General features: G+C 36.8%; 1 protein-coding gene across 4 annotated transcripts; it reads right to left on the bottom strand.

Annotated features, from left to right (window-relative positions):
* Window positions 1-1,212: 1,212 nt before the first annotated feature.
* elf2a (E74-like factor 2a (ets domain transcription factor)) lies at window positions 1,213-24,255 on the bottom strand. 4 transcript variants are annotated; one of them, XM_005169610.5, is made up of 9 exons: window positions 23,967-24,255; window positions 20,639-20,783; window positions 16,497-16,692; window positions 10,064-10,156; window positions 9,850-9,960; window positions 7,446-7,526; window positions 7,166-7,358; window positions 5,549-5,827; window positions 1,213-2,484 (listed from the first exon to the last, which is right to left on the bottom strand). In XM_005169610.5, the coding sequence occupies exons 2-9, from the start codon at window positions 20,711-20,713 to the stop codon at window positions 1,971-1,973; spliced, it is 1,542 nt and encodes a 513-aa protein (XP_005169667.1). In that variant the 5' UTR covers window positions 20,714-20,783; window positions 23,967-24,255; the 3' UTR covers window positions 1,213-1,970.

Here is a 24,255-nt window from a genome sequence, read left to right on the forward strand (position 1 = left end):
CCTCCAGTTGCTCTGGTTTCCCCCAGAGTCCAAATACATGCACTATAGGTGAATTGAATAAACTAAATCGTCCATAGTGTGTGTGAATAAGTGTATATGGATGTTTCCCAGTACTGGGTTGGAGCTAGAAGGACATCCGCTGTGTAAAACATATGCTGGATAAGTTGGCGGTTCATTCCACTCTGGCGACCCCAGATTAATAAAGGGACTAAGCCAAAATGAAAATGAATGTTACTACATTAAAAATCTTTCTTGAACACATTCATGATACCTTCCCTTGAATTATCTTCATCCTTCAGACTTATCCTATTCTGATCTGCATCCCTCAGAGCCAATTAGAAGAAACACAAAGCAAGGCTTTGTTCAAAGTTATCCAGTAATCCTACACTAGAGACTAAAATACAAAAAAAAACATCTAACAGACTAAAGAGTCCCAACATATTTCCTGTTTTACATTGTTCTATTTCTGAGAATCCAAAAAGAGCCACATATTGATAATGTTATGAGAGCTGTTTTAACATTAAATTACGATTGAATTTCTTCTTGTTTGAGTGATGAAATAGTCTGATAACAAGCAGGAAATGTTCATGGGCCAATAACATGACCACATTGAAATGGTCTACAGGTGAAGTTATAATTATTAGCCCCCCTTTGAATTTCTTTTTCTTTTTAAAATATTTCCCAAATTAGTTTAACCGAGCAAGGAAATGTTCACAGCATGTCTGATAATATTTTTTCTTCTGGAGAAAGTCTTGTTTGTTTTATTTCGGCTACAATAAAAGCAGTTCTTAATTTTTTAAAAACCATTTTAAGGACAAATGTATTAGCCCCTTTAAGCTACTTTTTTTCCGATAGTCTACAGAACAAACCATCGTTATACAATAACTTGCCTAATTACCACAACCTGCCTAGTTACCCCAATTAACCTAGTTAAGCCTTTAAATGTCACTTTAAGCTGTATAGAAGTGTCTTGAAAAATATCTAGTCTAATATTATTTACTGTCATCATGACAAAGATAAAATAAATCAGTTATTAGAGATGAGTTATTAAAACTATTATGTTTAGAAATGTGTTAAACAAAATCTCTCCATTAAACAGAAATTGGGGGAAATATAAACAGGGGGGCTAAAAATTCGGACTATATATTTTTTGTTTGACGAATAAGCACTATTTGCACAAGACCGAATGAAAGACAAATCCCATCGGAACTACTTGTTTGCATAATTCTCTATATTTAAATCTACTTGGATACATTTTTTTAGGGTAAGAATACAACAAAATATATGCTTCATATATTGAATATTCAATATACTGTAATCAGACATTCTTTCCCTTTTTTTGTACACATGAAAAAACAAAAAATGATCTGCAAAATACAAAGCAGTGGATGCACGATACAGAAAACGCATACAGTGATAAATGCACAACGCAAATTATTTTAAAAGGTCTGAAATGACAAAACAAAACAGATTTAACGTCCTTCAGAAAACAGTTTCCTTTCAACTGTAAAAAAACAAAACTTCCAGGTATAAAATATCAAAAGCAAAGAAATGACTATTTACACAATCAAAAAGAGCAATCATTTACTTTCAGTAATGACTTGGGAAGAAAAAGCTGACCTAAGGCTGCTTGTTGTATTGATCATAAACTACCGCATAAAGGTATGTCTATGCACAGATTCGTTTACGCTCCCGAAACACATCACGGCTGTTCTCTTCACCCGTGCCACTCTTTCAGTCTTTAGCACCAAATGAAGTTCATTCCTTCAGCATCACAGCGCAGATGGTCGGCAATAACGAAGCGCAAATTAACCAGATTATAAAATAAAAGAAAAGAAATAAAAAAAGAAGTCTAATCCAGGCTACACGCGGTGGTTATAGTGTTGTGCGTGAACAAGCGCTTGAGCTGTAGTGCTGGTTTCACATCAGAAACAGACGCTCTGTTACATCAAGTGATGCGTGCAGTTCGTTCAGCTCTGTGTGGTGTTCGTCTGTGTTTTCTCCTGATCCACGGAAACCTCCGGAGGTTCGACTTTAATGATAGTCACGTCATGTAGAGACATGGCTGGCTGCACGCTGGGCACTACGGTCACTGCCGGCTGCGAGGACACCACTGTTACTGGAGCCGTGGAGGCCGGAGTGGTGATGATGCTAGACGGGATGGCGAGCTTCAGGACTTGGGTGTTGCTGGTAGGCACGGTGAGGGGCGAGAGGGCGCTCAGGGTGATGGGAGTGCCGGGTTTGCCGGGCATTGTGGGAAGGGTGATGAGCTGTAGGGTGATCCTCTCTCCGCTCTGTCCTTGAGCAGGCACTAGCGTCGGGACGGCTTGGAGAAGCACTTTGCCTGCGCTGTTGCCGCCGCTGATGGAGTTTGGCGCGGGGAGGATCGGCGAGCGGACGGTGGGAGAGTTCATAGTCACTGTGGAGATTTTCTGACCCTGTGTCGTCATGAGGACAGGAACCTGCATGGCCAGCCTCACAGTCCTGCAAACGAACAACAACCACATTGTGAGGAAAGCCAATTTAGTCTATTTTTCAGCTAATTTTGTTTATTTATTTCACAATAAGGTAGAGTGAACATTAATCAACGTTCCCCAAAATCGTAAATATATCCAAATTAGTCCAAAGATTAGTTGTTGGTGCCTTAGCCAGATGTTAAGCTGGATTTACTTTTGCCTGGCGCTGCATCGCGCACCTCACAAAATGGCCGAGGCTTTTATACTTGCTGCTTTCGCCGTTGTGATATTCTTAAAAACGACGGGGCGATCAAAAGAAACCCACCGTAAAATCAGACGGATAAACGGAAGAGGGGGAAGTTTCCGGAACTACGCCATATCATTCAATACTTTTAAACTAATTATTTTTGTAAATTGTTTGAATGTTTAAAGGGATTTTTATAACCATACAATTTTTTTTAATCAAACTTTGATGCATCACTTGCTTTTGTTCATATCTCGGACAGTTTTACCTTTTAAAGTTTATTAAAATATGAATGCTTACAGAACATGAGTTGCTCTACAAATATATTTTATAATGGCAAAAATAAAAGCAAAATTTAAAAAAAGTACACTTACTAAAAAAAAAAAAATACAGATTTATTTTAGATTTAGTTCACACAGTACTGCCTGGCTATTTTCTTTCACATATTATGCTAAAAAGGCAATAATGGTCCAACATTCCTGACCATTATCACCAATAAAGCCTAGAGAAACAGGCCATCAGTATATTGTAAAAGCGATGGGTTTAAATGCTCCTTCCCAGTTATCAAAGAAATAATTCAGTGACTTCATTTTAGTTTTGTAACAATTAAATTGCTTTAAATTCAAAATGGCAATATATAGATCAGTGTTAAACCTATGAATGGGGGAAAAACATATTCTGTAACTGTGTTCCTGGGTCTCCACTTTTGCCATGGCCTCTTTTGGTTTTGACAAACGTATCCTTCAGGTTTTTCCAAACCTTTTAACAAAAAACTTTCTCCTTTCCCATGGCTGTTGCAATTTCTAGCCAATAATTATTGATCATCTGGTTAACTATGATCACGGATCATAAAGATGTCTGTACAGTCGTACTGTTTCAGAAAATATCTCTTCAGAGTGTTTCATATTCAACTCAAATCAAACGCGGCGCCGCGCGCACTTTTCGCTCGAGTGTCAAAAAAAAAAAAACCTGCGCACCGCCAGCCGAAATCATGTCGCGGGCACCCAAAGAGAACATCCGCAAACTCTGCAATGACGTCACATTCGCCGTGCGCACTCAAGCAGACAAGTGAGATATATACGAGTCGAGTATAAACCAGGCTTTAAAGGCCAGGGGTGTCCAAGCTCGGTCCTGGAGGGCTGGTGTCCTGGAGAGTTTATCTCCAACTTGCTTCAACACATCTGCCAGTAAGTTTCTAGTATATCTAGTAAGAGCTCAATTAATTTGATTTGCCCAGAATATGCTAGGCCCTCATTTGGACATAATAATAATAATAATAATAAGATACATAAATACTATACACATTTAATAATAGCCATTATAAAATACCTTAATCAGGGCTCGAAATTGCGACCATTTTGGTCGCATATGCGCCCGAAATTTTATCTATGCGACCATAAAATATTTTTGGGAGCATTTCAGCGAGTGCTTAAAATTGTTGTGTGCGACCAGTTTTTACTGTAAAATGTTCACCACATGCGCGGATTCGGGAGACATTCACGCAGAATGCATCTCTAAGCTCTTTGTTTGCACTTGGAACGGGAAACGCAGCGCTCAGGAATGGTTTTAAACAGTTGTCATGTCATCTTGCTGCAGTAAACAAATCCAAGTCCGTAATGCTTGCCCCGGCTTCGCGCTCTTCTTATTGGACCACTGCTCTAGCACTGAACGCGAATGATTGGTTAATATCAGCTGTCAATCACTCAGTCAGCGCCTTCTGGCTTCGGATGACAGAGAGAGCTACTACCGCGGAAAACTAAAGCGCTAAAGATGAGATTGAAGATAACGCGGACAGATTTAGTTTTAGAAACCATCTAGTTACAAATAATGACACATCTTACTAGTGATCATGTGCTGAATGTTAATCCACCATCTACACTTTTCCAAGAGTAGAAGACTTCTGTTGGCTTCAAGTCTGCTATAAAAAGTCTGTGGGATGGAGTTTTCAGGTAACTGTTTGCCACATCTAGCACAAGAGCTTCTGTTGAATCCTTCATATAATTGCCAGATGCTGTCCGCCGTGCAAGGGGCAGTTTAACATCACGTAAACCATCGCAAACGGGCTTACACTGAGTAAATTAATATCGCTAACTTACTCATGAAAAGACCGGTATGGCTATTAACATGACGTATGCATATAATAAGGTACAATATGTGTCAAAAGCATCAGTGCAATATCAGACAGCACTTGTGAGAACAGCACAGTTAACGTTATACCGTTAACAGATTCATTCAAGCAGTGCGTGCAGGGCCAGCTCAGTTATGTTATAAAAATCTATTTTCTTGTGATCACGGGATTTCGTTGAGACATATTTTCCTCACGCACGCATATTTATATTATTATTTTTTTGCTTGTTAGTTTCATTAGTGTTGATTTCAAATACGATAAATCTGTTTGTATAAAACTTGTAGTAACGGTGCTCATAATTGGTGGGTGCGACTAAATTTTGGCTGATGCGCCTAAATTTTTAAAGTTAGGAGCACCGGTGCTACCAAGCAAAAAGGTTAATTTCGAGCCCTGTTAATACAGTTTAATGCATTAAGACATTATGCATGTTCCAAGCTTGGTGTTATATAGTATGCATCATCAAATTTAACTTTTAATATTATGATTAAGCTTTTATTTCCACATTAAGTATTTTAGATTGTCCTGCAGTTTGTTTTCAGGGATTGAAATACTTTGGCAGGTGCTGTAACTGGATCACAAGTTGTCAAAACTTGCCGTTTATTTCCACAAATCATTGTTATTCTTCCTCTATTATGAGGATATCTATACTGAATGTTTTGCCCTCCAGGTCTGAGGGTCTCCAGGACTGAAAACTCTGAATTAGACATTTGAATACCATACCCAGGGGCTGCTGATATGCTGTCTCCCGATTGTTGCACGGTCATAAAGGCATCTTGTCCTGAGGTTAGATTGATAATTTTAGGAACAGCATTAGAGGGAGACCCTTTGCCTCTTGGATTGCTGCGGTTGGATGCGGCTGGAGTTTCTCGCTTTCCCTCTTCAATGCTGTCATCCATATTGTCGTCATCAATGAAAACAATGTCTTTGGGCATCTCCTTAAACTGGTACACAAGTCTTTGGCCTTCCACTTTTGACAAAATGCCCCGCTGGTAGTAATACCTACAAGCAAAGCATCAAACCATCAATTAAAAACATTCTAGATGTTCATCTAACCAGTTTAGGAAAATCGATTATGAAATCATTTAGGAAGTCCTTGTTCCAGCAAATTTCTTCCGTTTCCTCTTCTGAGTTCAAATTAAAATGTATCGTGTGATTTGTTTTGTTTGTCAAGCCACATTATTATTACAGGGTCTCTGCAGATATCATAATGTCAAATTTAAGACCTTTTACAACCTTTTTAAGACCATTAAGTATTAAATTTAAGACCTATATCGCAATATCAAAAACACGCGAGAGAAAATGTAAAAGCACAAAATTAGGGGTAAAATAAAGTTATTTAAATTGAACAGTAGTAAAGTCAGATTAACTGCACCATTGAACTACAGAAAAAACAAACATCTTAATGCAGATTTATACTTTCACCTGGCATCGCATCGCACAACTCACGAAACGGCTTTTATACTTGACACGTTCACCATTAAGATATTTTTTTTTAAATGACAGGGGGCGGTCCAAATAAACAAAGTAAAATCAGACGAATAAAAAAATAATCATTATCATTGAAGATGTTTTTGGGGGCCTCTTTTGTGTTGTTTTAACAAACTTATCCCTCAGGTTTTTCCAAAGTTTTACAAAAACTCCTCCTTTCCCATAGCAGTTGCAATTTCTAGCCAATAATTATTGGTCATTCTGGCAAGCAGAAATGTAACTGTGATAGAAAATCGGTAAAAACTTGATTAGGTATTATAGCCTACTGTACTATTCACTCTTCAATTAAATCTCACTATCAATCCCATTTTATCACTAAAATAAAGTGACGCGCACTCAAAGCGAACGTCTGCGAACACAGCGATGATGTCACATTCGCCGCGCGAACGGAGTTTATTATCAGAAAGCTGAATGGCTATTGCAAGTTGACCTTTTTGTTCTTGTAATACCGCAAATTACAATTGGACTAGTGAAATAAAGAATTACAACACCCCAAAAACCTAGCAACAACAACAAAAGGAATTTAAATGAGCATTAGATGTAGCGTTACATGGACATCGCAAAAATAAGACCTGTGCAAAAATATTTAAGACCTAGAACAGCAAATTTAAGACTTTTTAAAGCCATAAATTTCGATTTTTAAATGTAAGACTTTAACACTTTTTAAGACCCCGCAGGGACCCTGTATTACCCTTTTTATTTTTTGGTATGTTTTTATAATCCCATTGTATGCATTTAAAAGTCTTTGTTTTTTTACTTTATGGATTTCATGCAAATCTTACAGTTCAACTAAACATCTCTAACCTTGATTAAATCTAAAACAACATTTATCAATATTTATATCCTTACCTGAGTGCTCTCCCCATTGTCTCATAGTTCATATCAGGTTTATTCTTATGTCTGCCCCATAATTTAGACACTGCTTTAGAGTCCACAAGCTTGAATATGCCTTTCTCCTTCTGAGTCCACTTAATGTACTTTGGACACGTTTCCTTGTCCTGCAGCAGGTCCAACAGGAACTCCCACAGGTAAGTAGTCGAGCCTGAAAGATTCTGAATTTAAAATCTGTGGCACCAGAAGAAAATATTATGTTGCATAAATAATTAAATAAATGCAGAGAAATGCTCACCCTTGCTGTCTTTAGATTTCCTTTTATAGACCAAATCTAAAGAACCATCACAGCAATTTCGTGGAGTCCTGGGTTTTCGTCCTGCTGGGGAGGACCACATTAAACAAATGACTCATCTAGATAATTACTCCATTTTTAACAAAGAAAATTCATTTAATAAATTGAGCTTTATTAATAAATTGAACAAATACATTGAAAGTGTGTTACAAAAGGTTTATGTAAGACTTCAAATGTGATGTGAATCATGCATTTATATAGCTATAGGATACAGGACGCGAAGCAGTGGCACAGTAGGTAGTTCTGTTGCCTCATAGCAAGAAGGATGCTGGTTCGATCCTCGGCTCAGTGGGCGTTTCTGTGAGGAGTTTGCATGTGTTCGCGTGGGTTTCCTCCGGGTGCTCTGGTTTCCCCCACAGTCCAAAGACATGCGGTACAGGTGAATTGGGTAGGCTAAATTGTCCGTAGTGTATGTGTGTGTGTGTGAATGAGTGTTTGTGGATGTTTCCCAGAGATGGGTTGCGGCTGGAAGGGCATCCGCTGCGTAAAAACATGCTGGATAAGTTGGCGGTTCATTCCGCTGTGGCGACCCCAGATTAATAAAGGGACTAAGCCGACAAGAAAATGAATGAATGAGGATACAGGATACAGCTACAAAATACACTATGCGAATGGCTTCAAAATACAGACTCGTTAGCTATAGACAATTTTGAGGGATGTAAACAATAACTGTACACTCACATCGAAAGCGGCTAGAGCGTCAAAGTAGCCGGAAGTCATTATTTTTCAATGAGAGCCGGCGGCGATAAGCGGCAAGGAGCAGCCCACCGTGTCTTTGCCGGTGTGGACATCGAGTAGAGTTGAAATCAAGTCGACCTTATGGTATTGAGCTATGGGTAAGTTCGGCTGCAAGCAATCAGAATGAAGAAGTCCACCGCTTGAGAGGAGATCAGAGAACACAGACCTGTGAACTTTGGTTCCGACCACAGTTGTTCCCAGGGGTTTGATTATTGCGGTTGGCGGATTTTTAACTATTTACAATGTTTTCTTACAGGAACATACATTAAATAAGTTACTGGCGAGTTACTGATGTGCATTAATGTTATATATATTTATCTTAAAAAAAGATGGAATCTCATGCGACAGTACAAAACAGTATTGCTGCTTCCGGATATTTCAGACATATGGACCCATTGGATAATTAAGTGGAGCAAAGCCACACCACATGCAACTTGATCTTCCATTATTAAATGAATTTGTTAAGAAGTGCGCAACATTTTCATGCTAGAAAGCATGTTTTATGCAGGAATGTAACTGATTTGCGGCAACGGCTCTTTTAAATACGAGATTAATGTAGCAAATTTTGACACTCTCGCCGCTGGAGATGAAGGCAGACAGCGCTGTCGCCAGGGCGACCAGAGCGACCTTGGACGCTCTCACCACTTTCGTTGTGAACGCACATTAACAATAGTCCCAACGCCTTTCCTGTTTGACATTTTTTATTTCTCTAGCATCCGAGAACCAAAAAAAGAGATGCATATTGCTAAATAATGTTATGATAGCTGTTTAATCGCCAAGTTATGCTTGAATTGCCTCTGGTTACAGTCATGAAATAGTTTGATAAGCAGGAAATGTTCATGGGCCAATGACATGACCATACTAAAATGGTATATAGGTCTACTACACAAAATGAATTATACATCGTGTTTATCAACTACAGAGAGATGAGATCTAGCGGCAGATTGGGAATGGACTGGTCGACGTTCAACTGCTTTCAGCCGGGCAGGTGTGCTCAAAGCTCCCGCTGACAACCTGGAGCTTAGACGCGAGAATATGCCGAAGCTGCTTTTAGCGCAAGCCAGAGTGCGTGTATGGTCTCGTGATGTGCGTTTTTAGTGTATAGTGTGGACAGAGCTAGTCAGAAATGCTAGATGAAAGGCCAGTGTGGACGTAGATTGTTTTCATCCTGAAACGCCGCTTTAAAACTAAAACATATTAGTGTAAACAGGGCCTATATTGGCCATAGTGTACGAGTGCGTGTGTGAATGCGAGAGTGTATGGGTGATTCCCAGTACTGGGTTGCGGCTAGAAGGGTATCCGCTGTGTAAAACATATGCTGGAATAGTTGGTGGTTCATTCTGCTGTGGCAACCCCTGATAAATAAGGGACTATGCCAAAGGAAAATGAAAAAATGCCTGAATATTTGCTTTTATTTTCTATTGCATAACTTCCATTTCTCCAAAATGTAGATTATTGTTATTAATATTATTGTTATTATTTTAAAGTCACGAGTGGTTGTGTAAGCATTTCGCTACTTATACTGTGCGTGTATGACTTCGTATGTGACAAATAAAATTGGATTTGAACTCGTGTAGATCTTTAGGGGTTACAGCATTGTGTAGTTCACCTCTCTTTTTCTTCTTCAGTGAATCTGCTTCCTGCAGGACAATAATATCCTTAGCAACTGGTCCCATGTCCTCAGTTCTCACCTCCACCTCCACCTCTGACAAAAGCTCCTCTGTAAAAGATGTATTGTTCATTTACTTTTCATACAAATGTGATATATAGATGTGTCAAGCAGGACAATGGAAACAGTCAACATTTAGCAGTAAATCACACACCTGTACTGCGGTCCCCTTGTAAGCTGGCAGGTGAATCCATGTGGAGCAGAGCTTCAGCTGCTTCAATAGTCTTATCATGCACTGAGACCTCCACTACAGAAACAGGAAAAACATAGGTTTGTGTTTCAAGTTTTGACAATAAAAAAATCAGATTCTGGTATATACAAACAAATGTCATTCATTACATCATCTATATAGTAGTATAATTGTGACCCTGGACCACAAAACCATTCATAAATGTCAATATTTAATTTCATTTTACACATTAAACTGAGATGATGACTTATAAATGTTATAAAGACATACATAATAAATATACATCATGTGAACAAATAAGCTTTCCACTGATGTAAAGATCGTTAGAATCGGTCAATATATACAGTGCTCAGCATAATTAAGCACAACCCATTTTGTAAATGAATATCTTTATCCATTTCTCAGTGAATATAGGCAGTGTATTTTGGGGCACTAAAAACAGATTTATTAAACAGATATATTTATTCAAATAATATTTTAGTCACCAAACATATACGTTTAACTAATGTATATGCACAAACATAATATTGTATAGGTTCCTATTAAAATATGAGATGAATTTAAAAGTTAGATTTGTGAGGGGTCTACTTGTGTATGCTGAGCACTGTAGAAAAAAATACAACTATTTGAAAATCTGTAATCTGTGGGTTAAAAAAAAAACTCTAAATAAAGAGAGAATCTATATCAGGGCTCACCAACATGATGCCCGTGGGCACCAGGTAGCCCGCCAGGTTCACATGAGTTGCCCGCAGGCCTGTTCTAGAACAGTGGTTCTCAAAGTGGGGGTCGGGACCCCCTGGGGGTTCGCGGGACAATGACAAGGGGTCGCTTGGTGATATCCAAAACTCAAATAAATTTTATTAAACTATTAGAATTACCATATTTTATTCATAACCGACAGAATATAGTTAATAGTTGCATTAAAGTAACAGCAACATAAAAATAACAATCAGTCATTAGCCTTTAATTTTAAAAGCAAAATGTAATTAAATCCATAAATTACTTTAAAAAACATTATATGGCTAATAGACTATTGCATTTTTGTGTTGTCAATAAGCTCATGTTTATATTTGCCTATAGTTGTGTCTGCAACGTTTACATATTTACAGTACAACCACCTTGAAAAATGGGGGTCGTGAGCCACTGATATGATTATTTTTGGGGTCGCGGCCTGAAAAGTTTAGGAACCCCTGTTCTAGAAAATAGCTCACCATAGCACCACATATGAGTAAGCTGCATCTAATATATTTTTATGGGTATTCTTTTTTTAATCACACTTGCATTGGTGTAAATTTGAAAATGACTATAAGTTATATATTTAAAAAAACTTTAAAAACAATTTCAGACAAATGAAGTGTTGCATATTGATATGTATCTACCTTGTTAAATCATTGTTGACAACTACTGTGAGAAATCATTAACATGATCAATGTCTTCACAAAGATGAATATTATTAATTATTAATAATAACAACATATAATTAAAAGTAAATTAAGAAAAATGTGTTATTTAATAACTGGTAGCCCTTCATACAAATCGGTACCCAAGAAGTAGCTCTCAGTTTCCAAAAGGTTGGTGACCCCTGATCTATATTAAGTGCTTAACAATTACTAACCAAAAAATTACTTTTGATACATCTAAAGTAGGAAATTTACAAAATATCTTTAAGGTATATAAATATTGTCATGATTTTTGTCATACAAGTAGGCCCACACGGAATCTGCACGTGCAGATGTTCAGTGAGCGCATCATATTCGCAGACAATGTTGTTCTATTGGTTTCATCTGACATGGACCTTCAGCATGCACTGGGGCTGTTTGCTGCCGAGTGTGACAGTGTGAAAATCCATGGTGCTCCACTGGAAAAAGGTGGTTTGCCATCTCCAGGTTGGAGGAAATTCCTTACCCCAGGTGTAGGAGTTTGAGTATCTTGGGGTATAGGTCATGAGTGAGGAAAGGATGGAGCGTGAGATTGACAGGCGGATTGATGCAGCGGCAGCAGTAATGCAGTCGATGTACCGGTCTGTTGTGGTAAAGAAGGTGCTGAGCCGAAAGGCAAAGCTCTCGATTTACTGGTCAATCTACGGTCCTACTCTCACTTATGGTCATAGACTTTGGATGATGACAGAAAGGATAAGATCTCGGATACAAGCAGCCGAAATGAGTTTCTTTCACAGGATGCACCCTTATGGATAGGGTGAGGAGCTCTGTCACCCAAGAGGAACTCAGAGTAGAGCCGCTGCTCCTCCACATCGAGAGATGTCAGCTGAGGTGGCTCAGGCATCTGTTTCGGATGCCTCCTGGACGCCTACCTAGGGAGGTGTTCCAGGCATGTCCCACCGGGAGAAGGCCTCAGGGAAGACCCAGGACATGCTGGAGGGACTATGTCTCTCGGGTGGCCTGAGAATGCCTTGAGATCCCCCCGGAGGAGCTGAAGGAAGTGTTTGGGGAGAGGGAAGGCTAGGGTTCTCTTCTAAGACTGCTGCCCCCGCGACTAGGCCCCGGATAAGTGGACAAAAATTTATGAAAAGATGAATGAATGATTTTTTTTGTAGATGTATGGTAAATCTATTACATGAGAGACTTGCTTTGTTAACCAAATAAATTAATCTAATAAGATTTGCACTGTTAAGATTAAAGTTAAAAATTAAGTTAACATGTATTACTTTTTATTTAACATTTGTTATGATATTCCTAAAATCATTCTGCATAGTTATACAGATTTATCACAATATTCTGCGCAGAAATGATTATACATACAAGATAACGCAATACTTTTGACCCAAACAATGTCCCAATTTAGTGTTACAAAAATAAATATCAATTTATCCACTGTGTTCATTGATGTTGTAATGAGGAAAATGTAATAATGCAAACAGCATGCTCTTTTTGATGCATCCTCAGCTCATAAATATTTCATCCTGTGCCTGAAATTGGTGGAAAATAATATTTGCATTTCGACGTGTTAATTGGCTAGACCGCAGCCTACGAACCAGTGCTAAGCGCTGATTGGCCGTGAGTCCTGTCACTCAACCATTGATAACTCCTATGAATACACTTCCGCCCTTAACTTCGACAACAAAAAGCGTATTTGTATTCATGATTGAAATATTTACAGACTGCGAAAATATGTAAACACTCCCTCAGTTACTTCACAGAAAACAAATCGAAATTATACGTTTATAAAAGCGCGTTTGATTTGCGTCCTACACAGCCTCGAGGAAGTCTCATAAAACTGAAAGCTGTCAATCAGATTTATTTTACATCGCTTTTTGTGTACAAATAGCAAATCAGCACCCTTTATGTCCTCAGTTATTAACATTAATTTGATAACTTTCGTCTGCAATGATCAAATGAAGGAGCCAAAGAACAAAACCGTTAGCTGATTTGAAGAGATAATCAGATCGCGCACATATTACTGATTCAATACAACCTTTAAGCCTAATGCTTTCTCACAAAACTCTATCGACCAATAAATCAAGCGATAAACAATATATCAGACAACGTGGCTAATACGCAAAAGCAAAACAAATACACTTCCTGGTTTCTGACAACCAGCATCAATCCGCTAGAACAAATCATAACTCCAAAAAGCTTTTAAACGAGCATTATTAAATGCACACACAACAGTGAATACACACATTACTCTACAAACAATTAATAAAGATGTCTCTAAAACAAAAGAGAAAGAAATATTATTTTTATACTTAAACTAGGCGCACGGAGAGCTCTTCACTTCCTGGTTGTCAAGCTTTTTTGGCACTTGCATCCTTCACAGAGCCTAGAGCTCATAACCTAAAATCACGTGATGCAATTGTTTTCTTTCTTTTTTTAGCTAGCTTTAATGCGTAAGAAGACTAGTGGGGACCAGCAAAAAGTGTTGGAAACAGTACTGAAAAATCATACTCAAGTAAAAGTACCATTACTTGGCCAAAATGTAGTGTGAGTAAAAGTACCTGTTGTGAATATTACTCAAAGTATGAGTAAAAAGTAGACCTCTTAAAAGTATTCAAAGGGTAGTGAGTAGCACATCAACTTAGACATTTGAATGTCCAATTATCAGCACATTTTGGGATAGAATTAACAGCAAGAATTAACAAAGCTAAACCCCAAACAATCAAAGCATGGTCTGATTTTACTGAGAAAATGTCTTATTTAATAACTAGATAAACTAAAGCATACGGAAAGATAAATAATATTAGATTAACGGTGTATAAAGGTCACTGCTCACCCCAGAGTTTTTCTTTTATTATTAATATTATTATTATGTATTTTCATTTAATGCAAATCCTGGCTTGTATAGTTGTTGCTAGCTATGTATGCTGGCTTTGTTCTGCAATAAGTAAATAATGACAAAAAAAAAAAAGTGAGATGCATTTACATGTACTTTGTGAATGTGTGTAAATGTAACTTTCTGTATAGCACTTAGTTATTGCTTAAGGCCATTTGGTCATCATCATAATGTAAACAATAAACATCCATCATCATCTCATCAGTGTCATGCATCCACACAGTCTCTCGATTATTGAATGTAAAGATTTTGGCCATCTTCTTGGACACTTTTAGTGCTACTAAACGGTTTGCCAGTAGTTTGAGTATTTGTAATTTATTACCTTCCACCACTGCCAGCAGACGCATTATAAAACAGCAGCTGGAGACTTATTAATTTTTAAAATGAGCAATAATCTCTGCACAGCGTAACTCTCGTGTCTTGTGACAGAAGATCTGATATTATCTAAATCTTCCTCAGATATTCCTACACAAACTCAACACTGAAGCTTTGTTTTTGTTTTTAGTAGTTTCCATATTGAATAACTTCCTGAAAGCACCACAAGATGTCTCTCTTTAGCTGTTCTCAGCTTTAAAGAAATCTGAAAAAAAGCTAATAACCACCTTCATGTTTTGTAGTAAATGAAAATGCAAATCCCAAGGGCTTAAATTCACTCTTGACATTGGTGGGTACACACATCCCTAGAGTGCATGCATTGAACAGCACAAATTCAGTTCTGCGCTTTAAAAAACACACAAATAAAAGTACTTAATAATATAAAATAAACATTTAATAATACAAACAACAATCCCATCCCATGCTGCAAAAGTCAATTTACACGATTTTACTGCAGTCGGGCTTTGAGGAGGTATGAATGTAGAAATATTTTGAGGTGTGTGACGAAATTTAACTGATTTATCACGATTACTGTTTTTCTTAATTATGGAGGCCAAAATCAAAACTGAATTTAATTAATTGCACAGCCTTTGTTAATAGTACTACAGTGCATGTGTAGGTTAAGAGTTGACGGTGCATTACTTTACTTTGAAGTCGATTAAATTATTGGTGGGGACATTTCAGTATCTGGTTCCCACCGTCCATGCCAATTCTACGCCCTTGGCAAATCCACACAACAATGTTTTTATAAGAATCAAGGGGCAACTATAAGACTCAAAGAATTCACTTAACCATAAATATGCATATAATGTAACAAATCAAATCAATAAATGAAGATTACATAATATAAACACACTATAGTCTATTTTACCATTTACCTTAGTTCTAGCATGCCCTCTAGATATTCTTATTAAAGCAGTAGATGAACTCTTTAGCATTTGGTTCACTTAATATAAGCCTACACTGAGATTATGTTGACAACATGCTTTTAGAGTAATTATAATTTCATGTTTAATGCCAAGTTTACCATTTTAAAATGGTTTAAATCATAAATCAGGGTTCTTACACATTTTTTCAGTCAAATTTTCAAGCGCTTTTCAGATTAACTTTTACTTTACACACATTATACTATGTTATATCAGTTGAAATTTGTTATAGTATTCTGTAGTAGTGTAATATTCTAAGCGAAACCTTTGATGGCACATTTGCCCCAAGCCCAACATTGAATTACTCTTATTTATCTTAAATGTAAAGACGACAGCCAAAAAATGCTCCAGACATATTCACATACTCCAGTTTTTTATGTAAAGGCAAAAAAGTTTATTTAATTTTTAGTTATCCAGTGTTACCTCTTTAGCAACAAATTATAATGAAAGCAACACAACTGCATTTTTAAGCACTTTTTCCAAAATCTAAGCACTTTTCAAACCTTTAAAACACTAAATTAAAATGTAAGCATTTCCAGCACACAGAAGAATTGCACCCTGATAAAAATTAATATATATGCATAGTTTCTGATTGACAACCTCACACGCTTGCTGCTGCTAAACATGAAATGTGAATTTGATTTACTACAAAAAAAGGGTTTACAAATGTAGCTGGTTTGGTTTGGCTCCTCAAGCTCCAACGTCGGGCTTCTGACTGAATGATTCCACTTATTATTCTTCCAACCACATGCAGAACTCAACATTTTATTCGTATGGAAATTTGGTCTTCTGACCACTGTGCTTACCTGCTGCCATCTCCTGCAGCTCAGTCTCCACAACTTGCTCCTCTGCCACATCCTGGACCAGGTAGGTGTTCTGGTCATCATAGACCAACACCTGAGCAGCATAGCACTGCTCCACATCAGCGCTGTTCACCTGCTCCACTATCACCGCAGGACAGTCCTTCTCTCCATAAGACTCCTCCCCATCAGGGCAAACCTCCTGACAGAAAAACAAAAAACACAAAACCTTGAGTTTCCTTGGATTATGAACATCAAAGAGGCTAAATATTGTTTAAATAAATATATACAACATATATTTATCATTTTTGTAAAAGTTTTTAAAAGTCTTGTAATAACCACACTAACACTAAAGGGTTTTTCAATGAGTGCCATATAAATATTTACTTATGTAAACTTTTTTTTTTTTGTGTGCATTACAATTGTCTTGCTTTACTTTTTTTTAAACAAATATGCAAGCATCACAGTGCAGCTCAAAAATATGATTTAAATAGCTTTATATCATTGAGTTTTACCCACATTTCAGTAAGAATTTTGGTAAAAATAAAATAAAAATCTATAAAATCACATAGATTATCCCGTTTATGGCTAGTCCTACACTAAATTGCATGTATGTGTTGTCATAACTAAAAATCACTTGCAGTGACGAACAAAAACATAACATACAAAAAAAGCAGTGAAACAAAGATTCAGTCATGTGCATTTTAAAGTCATTTTGATAAAAGCTGCTTAAACCTAATTTAGAGAAGGCCCATTCCTGGTTAAAACTATGCCTATTTGTGAAAACGGCTCTTTAGGGTGTACTCACAGGCACGATTATCCCCCCTCCCCTCTTTTCCCTTCGGCCTGCACTTACATTGCATTTTACCTTTTGCCTGAGCACGCTTCCGTCATTGATGATGCGACTGTTTAGTTTAACAGAAGAGAAGCGCTTTCACTCAACACAGTTGACATTGCTTTAGTTATATTGTTTTGTATTATTTTTAGTCGTTTGGGATGCAGTGACAAACAGTCAAATATTTTGCTGAACAGATCCACCACTTTTGACGCTCATAAATGTTCATGAAAGTCATCGTGCTGCAGGTATTAGGAGGTTTACTGAAGGTGCAACGAGAGGTTTGCGAATTTATTAATTTATGACAGTTCGTGTTTATTGACAAGTAAGAGTGATTAATGAATCCATGTGAAATATTCCGTTAAGTGACGTCGGTTCTTCAGTTTTGCACTCAACCTACAAGTGTACCGCTCCAAAGCCCATTCACTCTGGCACACCTCTTCCAACCGGGCCAGGGCCGGCCAACTGAACTGCACACGGGCCAGATTCTGAGCACTTTCGCTTGTCAAACAAACAGAAAAATGAGGGTCAAACGTGCCTGGACACGGTTCAGATAGCCTAGTGTGAGTATACCCTTAAAAAGTGTATACCTTGCATTTATTAATACTCTAAGCTTGTTTATTAGCCATCTCAGATTTTTGGATTTTTGGATTGAAAAAAAAAGCTTTAACATTACAGGGATTCTGCAGGTTTCATCAAGTCAAATTTAGGACTTTTAAGGACCATTATGACAAAAATTTTAGAATTTAAACAGGGTTAAATGCAAAACAAAAAAGTCGGCGCCAGTTGTGTAGTGGTTAGTGTATAGACAAATCCATTGCGGTGTTTACGGTGACCAGAGTTCGATTCCACCTCACAATCCAATGCCGATCCTTCCCCTCTCTCTGCTCCCCATCCTTTCCTGTCAATTCCCTCTACTGTCCTTTCTAATAAAAAGGTGAAACCTCCAAAAAAAAACTAATTAAGAAAAAATAAATCTAATATTCTCCTTGTGAAACAGTCTGTTACTTGCCCAATCAAAAACAAAAAGTATTTCTAAAGCCGCTTTTCCACTATCGTGCTGAATCGTTCTTTAAACAGAACTGTTCCATTTCATGCCAAACCGGGCCAGACAGCACAGAGATGGTTTCATTTTCCACTGTCGGCTGCGACAAAACTCTTTAAAACGTTACACAAAACGCATCAGTAGTTGCCTTGGTAACGCAATGTAAACGGTTCCCTTTGTTCAATTAAAGTTAAATAAGAGCCGAAACTAGTTTTTTTTTTTTGTTCGTAAAAGCGAAAGCAACCATGTGACTAAACACTGTTATGCCGCTCTATCAAATAGGGGTGCTAAATATAGGTAGGCCTACATGTGCACCCTTATTTATTTATATGTTGCGCAGCTCTGGCTAAATTTTATTTGGAGGGAAAATTACCAAAATTTAACGTGATGATTAAAAATAATAGGAGGGGAAAATAAATAATATTTAAAATCTATGAACATAACAGAAAAATAAACAAAGATAAGACAACAATAATAGTGCATTTGTATTATAGTGGCAGAAATATCATTTTGGACAGGCCTTGTCAAAAGTAAGCGGGCACTTTCACTAATAAAAACACTGCACTTAAATTATTTCATTTTCAACAATCAATTAAATTACACTGCGTTTTTATATCAAAAGTTGATAATGATATAAAATACACTACATTTTGATGGTAAAATAAAACCATTTAAGTGATGGCTGTTATTTGTTTTAGTATTCAAACATTAAATAACGAATGCAGCAAGTGAAAAAAATACGAATATGAAACAACACATGTAGCAGGATTTAAAGCATATAAAGCACTATTATATTTAGCAAAATGCTGCTCTATTATCTTTTTATTTTGATTATTTTATTTTTATTATTATAATTATTTGTGTTCATAATTAACTAACAAGCTGTAGGCGAATTATTGCTTGACGTTTTAGAAAATATTTGCGTAGCAATACTAAAGATCACTGAAAACAAAAAACAAAAACACAGAAACATGTTACATGCCTCATAAATGTCATATAACTTATGTATAACTGAATCATATAATTGCCTATAGCTGAAATGATGAAAATTGCTAATTTTATTTTTATAAAACATTTGTCAAAACGTATTGATATTTTTTGAGTAAAAGCAATACTGACATTTAAGAATCCATATTTATTTAATTCATTCATTCTTTTGACTTGTTTATAAGTGCATATGCTATAATATAAATCATACAACAGTACCTTGGACAGTTACAGTGCCGCTCCGTAAAGCTTTCAAGCAAAGTCTTTTGGACGGCCGACATTACAACACGAACACGCCGTCCTTCAGGTGGTCTCGCCGGTATTAAATCAACAAGCTGTCCTGGCTTTGAATTAAAAAGTGCAATTATTTTCTCGTTGTTAAAAGAGTCTGCAAGTTCGTGTTCCATGGATATAGTGATGTTGTTGTGGAATTTGGACATCGACGATGCTAAGCGTGACTTTATTCGCTTTATTCGATGCGCAGCACGAAAAAAAGGCAGCAGCGCATGTAGTCGCTGACATGTCTCTCCCGGATCAGAGCGAGTTTTGTGCTGTGAAATACAGCGCTGCGTGCAATAAACTCACATTCAGGCAGGCGAAGTAGGTCTGTATTCAAGTCAATGAAATAATAACTTTAATGAATAAAATATCTTCGTAAGAATGTGATGAGTTATTCACTTCTCTGCCAGAGACTGCTCTATGGTTTTAAAACCCTTTTCAAACTTTATCGTTTTGACCTGGATCATTATTTTATTAAATGTACTGTAGTTTATTGAGGATATCTGATGACTAGTGCGCTTCTGCTGAGCCAGCTGTGGTAGCTTAGCAACAGAGCCACGACGTCAACACACAGAATCTGTCGGCACAGTTCAGCACAGTTGTCTAACAGTGCCGAGAATTCTGGGCCGAGAACGGTTCGTAATCGTGCCGCTCCGTTCTAGGTTCAGAGGAGAAACAACTGTAACCGTACCGAAGTGTTCTTAGAAGCAGCTTAAGCCACATTGTGTGAAAACAAGCAAACCCTACTTGTATACATAAAAAAAATCAACACAGATTTTCTTTTTTTTAATTACAAGCTTTAAAAAATATAATAAACTACTGTAAATATAAATCAATTTACATGGACATAGTAACATGAAGACCAATTTAAAATGATTTAAAACTTAGAAGACATTCTTTCTGTGAATTTAAGACTTTCTAAGGCCTAAAATTAAATCTTGAAATTTAAGACCCCGCAGACACCCTTTATTATACAAATGTGCATATAAGTGTGGACTTTACCTGCTGTGCTTCTTCATCTGCGGTGACATACTCCAATATATTCCCTCCACCATCTACGATCACCACAGAGGTCATGACTCATTCCTCTGTGTGAGACCCTCTCTTGTGCCCTGCGCCCCTGCTGATGACCTACAGTGACGTCAGTCTGAAAACACAAAATAGCTGTTAGTAAGTACATTACGCAACACAATGTGCTTCTCTTTGTTACTTACAACAATATCCCCCAAAATACTGTTCAACTAAATCACTGTAAATCTGTTGTTATCCTTGTCACTTTAAAATCGGTGTGTGCAAGGAATTTGCACAAGCATGCAAGTACTTTGGATATTGGGCCAAGAGGGATTGGGCATCATCTGATTAAAGTTGGTTTTATATTCGCACATTCGTTCAGTGATAACTTGTGACATGCTCCTTATATTGTTTACCATGACAATTTAAATATTTGGTCTAAAAACCACATGCAAGTATGTCTACTAAACAACATTAGCACTATTTAATCAACTGTGAACAATGTTGTACTTTAATAATCATTAGCTGCTAATAAGAGTTGCTCTGATCAAACGACCAGAGATCGGTATCAACCGATAATCATATTTCCCAAATTGATCAGTACTATTCTAACTTTATATCCCAAAGAACGACATAACTAGTGGCTGTCATAGTACGATACATCATTTGGGAAAAGAAAGAAGTAGTGATGAATTATTCCCAAAACCTGCAGTTTCTCTGTCGCACATCCATCGTTTGAACCACGTTAGTTATAATGTAAAATGCCCATAATGATGCTCTTAACAGGGTGGAAAACCAACTTCTTTAAAGAAGAACCCCATAATTTCTTTTTGCAAATGATATTGTTTTACACGCACACGCATTTAAAAAAAATCCAATATTAGTTTTGGTAAAACATGCACTCGTTTTCCATTTTAATTGAAATATATGTAAATGGTGCATTTAGGGCCTGTGTTTTCTTTACAAATATCACTGAGAACATTACATATTCTATTCTAAAACATAAAATCACTTACAAAAGCTAACACGTATTCAAATAACATATATGAATCAAATAAATAAATAATGAGGCTTTTTATTAAGAAATTAAACATAATATTTGTTAGTAAATGAAAAAAAAAATCCTACTTTAATAATATTGTTAATAATGATGATGATGATTATTATTATTAAGTAGGATATTGTTAATTTATTTTTCTATTTTAAAAGTCTACTTTTACAATTTGACATGTAAACCACTGCAAAAATGTTCTAACCTACAGTCCCACATCATATACAGTACAGATACTTAATAATTAACCCACTATAAATTATAAGCATTAATGTATGCTATGTTTTTTTGTTTTCGCAAGCTTTGAAGACGTAACATAAATCCCACTTTTACATATTAAGTTCACCTATAGCTTTCATCATGAGCCACGGTTGTGTTTAAAATGACATCAATGTTTTCAAAGTGCACTGTGAAGAGAGCGCAATTGTAAACATGAAGATCACTAAAACTGAACTGTAAAAATACTTGGAAAGCAAATTAGACCTTAGAGTGATGACTTTAATGCTTTTTTATTATAAATCCAAATTTAAATGTTAGAACATTCTAAATGAATAGGGCATAGGGGGAGTAACTGGGAATAGAACACAGCCAGGAACTAGGTCTCTTACTACAGCTCTAGAGTTGTTGTTGCAAGCGTACAAGTTTGCGACCCAGTTTACTAATGTTTGTTGGAAAAACAGATTTGCGAAACGCAAACCGATCTCATGTGGCTGTGTCTGTGTGTGTGGTCACGTGATTTCCGTTTTTAGCGGACGGAGGGCTGTTCAGAAATGCTAGGTAAGACAGTGTGGATATGGACCATTTTCGTTTTTAAATGGCATTTTAATACTAAGACGTATTAGTGTAAACGGGGCCTGAGTGTGTATTTTTCACGAGCTGGTTTGCGATGGGGGCGTAGCAGATGATCGGCGATGCTGGCTCAGCATCGTGTTGTCTATTGGCCATTGGCGATGGCATCATCTATCGGCCCAACCCTTGTATGCAACATCCTTAATTTATTCTCTTAAGACGACGACACCTCATACTTTAAAGGAAAATGTGCTTTATGCAATGACAAAGTTATATAAAACTTGAAGCATCGGTACTCAGTATCGGCCGATCAACATGAAAAGGAATCTGTTCTCGGTATCGACTGCAAAAATCTTGATGGGAGCATCTCTACACTGTAAAAAAATATTTGATCAGTTTTACCTAACATCATGTTTTTAAGTCTTTGTAACTTACTAAACTATGTTAATAATTTTTAACTTAACTTTATAAGTTACACAAGCTGTTTTAAGTTAGTTTAACATGATATAAGTTCAATGGACTCATAAGGTTAATTTTATTCAGCTTAAAATTTTTAGACAATCAGGAGGATTATTTTAGTGTACTGCTAATATGATTTCACTATTAAGAATTTGCAAAGAATACTTTTATGAAATTGTAGTATTAAGGAGAAAGTCTGAATGTGTGAATGTAAAACCAACTTTGCCTTAATCAACATCTGATGCCTTTTCAGCTGGCATGGTGAGGGAAAGCTAACATTCTAGCAAAATATCTCTCTCACACACACACACACACACACACACACACACACACACACACACACACACACACACACAGAAACAAAACAAGAAAACGGAAGAGGCCTGCATCCTGTAGGCAAAACTGATCTCAGCTCAGCCATACTCACGATTTGAGTAAAAGAATAAAAAAAATTAATACAAAAACACAAAGAAGTGTTTTCTTTTTATGAACTATTTTCTTATAGCACGCTACTACAACACAGTACGACCTGTATTTGTACTTCATAGTGTACTTCACATAAATAAAGCAAAACTGTCCAAAGGCAATAATACATAAATCAAAAACCAAACATTTTATTTCAAACTCCTGTTCAGTCCATGTCTAATCTTGCACTTCTTGGTTATTAAACCTTATCATAGTTTACAATCACGCGTTACAAAATGTAAACACTGATACACTGATAATAACACACTGACAGACTGAGCGCGCTTTACTGACGTCCAAACAGAGCTTTCATTTTCCTCAAATAATATAAATATTTATCAACTGATTTATTCACATTTACTGTGTCAAATGACAAGTAATATCAGTTTACAGAAAAACAATAGCATAAATAAATAACTTTTAAACAAAATGTCTATATATCGGTAAACAGCTTGCTGTAACAAACAAACATGCTAAACCAAAAACACACCTAGTCTAAATGAATTAGCTTTAAGCACTAAGGAACGTATAGCTCGATAAATTTGTATTTCATACCGTTTGTGTTGATTTCCAGTCGTTTGGTGCAGCTCAGAACAGCCGAGTTTACTCTGTCATAAGGTTAGCATGCTAACAATGCTAATGACAGATTGACGTTAAAGCTGCTCAACTTGCCAGAAACGCTCGCTGATAAAGCGCACGCATGCAGGCGATAGACAGACGTCTATTTAGTCAAATGTAGGATGCAAAAAGATTTTAGTTTTAGCCGTCCGAGTTGGTGTTGTAAGTGATGTTTTGCGTTGCTGGTTTCGGGCCTCCCGTTAGCAGGATCTGAATGACGAACTGC

This window comes from Danio rerio, chromosome 14 (genome assembly GCF_049306965.1).
Source record: "Danio rerio strain Tuebingen ecotype United States chromosome 14, GRCz12tu, whole genome shotgun sequence".
Lineage (NCBI taxonomy): Eukaryota > Metazoa > Chordata > Actinopteri > Cypriniformes > Danionidae > Danio > Danio rerio.

Excerpts from the sequence above, each read along its gene's own strand:
- elf2a (XM_005169610.5), bottom strand. The coding sequence starts at position 20,713 with ATGACCTCTGTGGTGATCGTAGATGGTGGAGGGAATATATTGGAGTAT. Across the intron at positions 9,961-10,063 it reads ACAAGGGGACCGCAGTACAG|AGGAGCTTTTGTCAGAGGTG; the intron begins GTGTGTGATTTA and ends CATCTTTTACAG. Across the intron at positions 7,359-7,445 it reads GAAATCTAAAGACAGCAAGG|GCTCGACTACTTACCTGTGG; the intron begins GTGAGCATTTCT and ends AGAATCTTTCAG.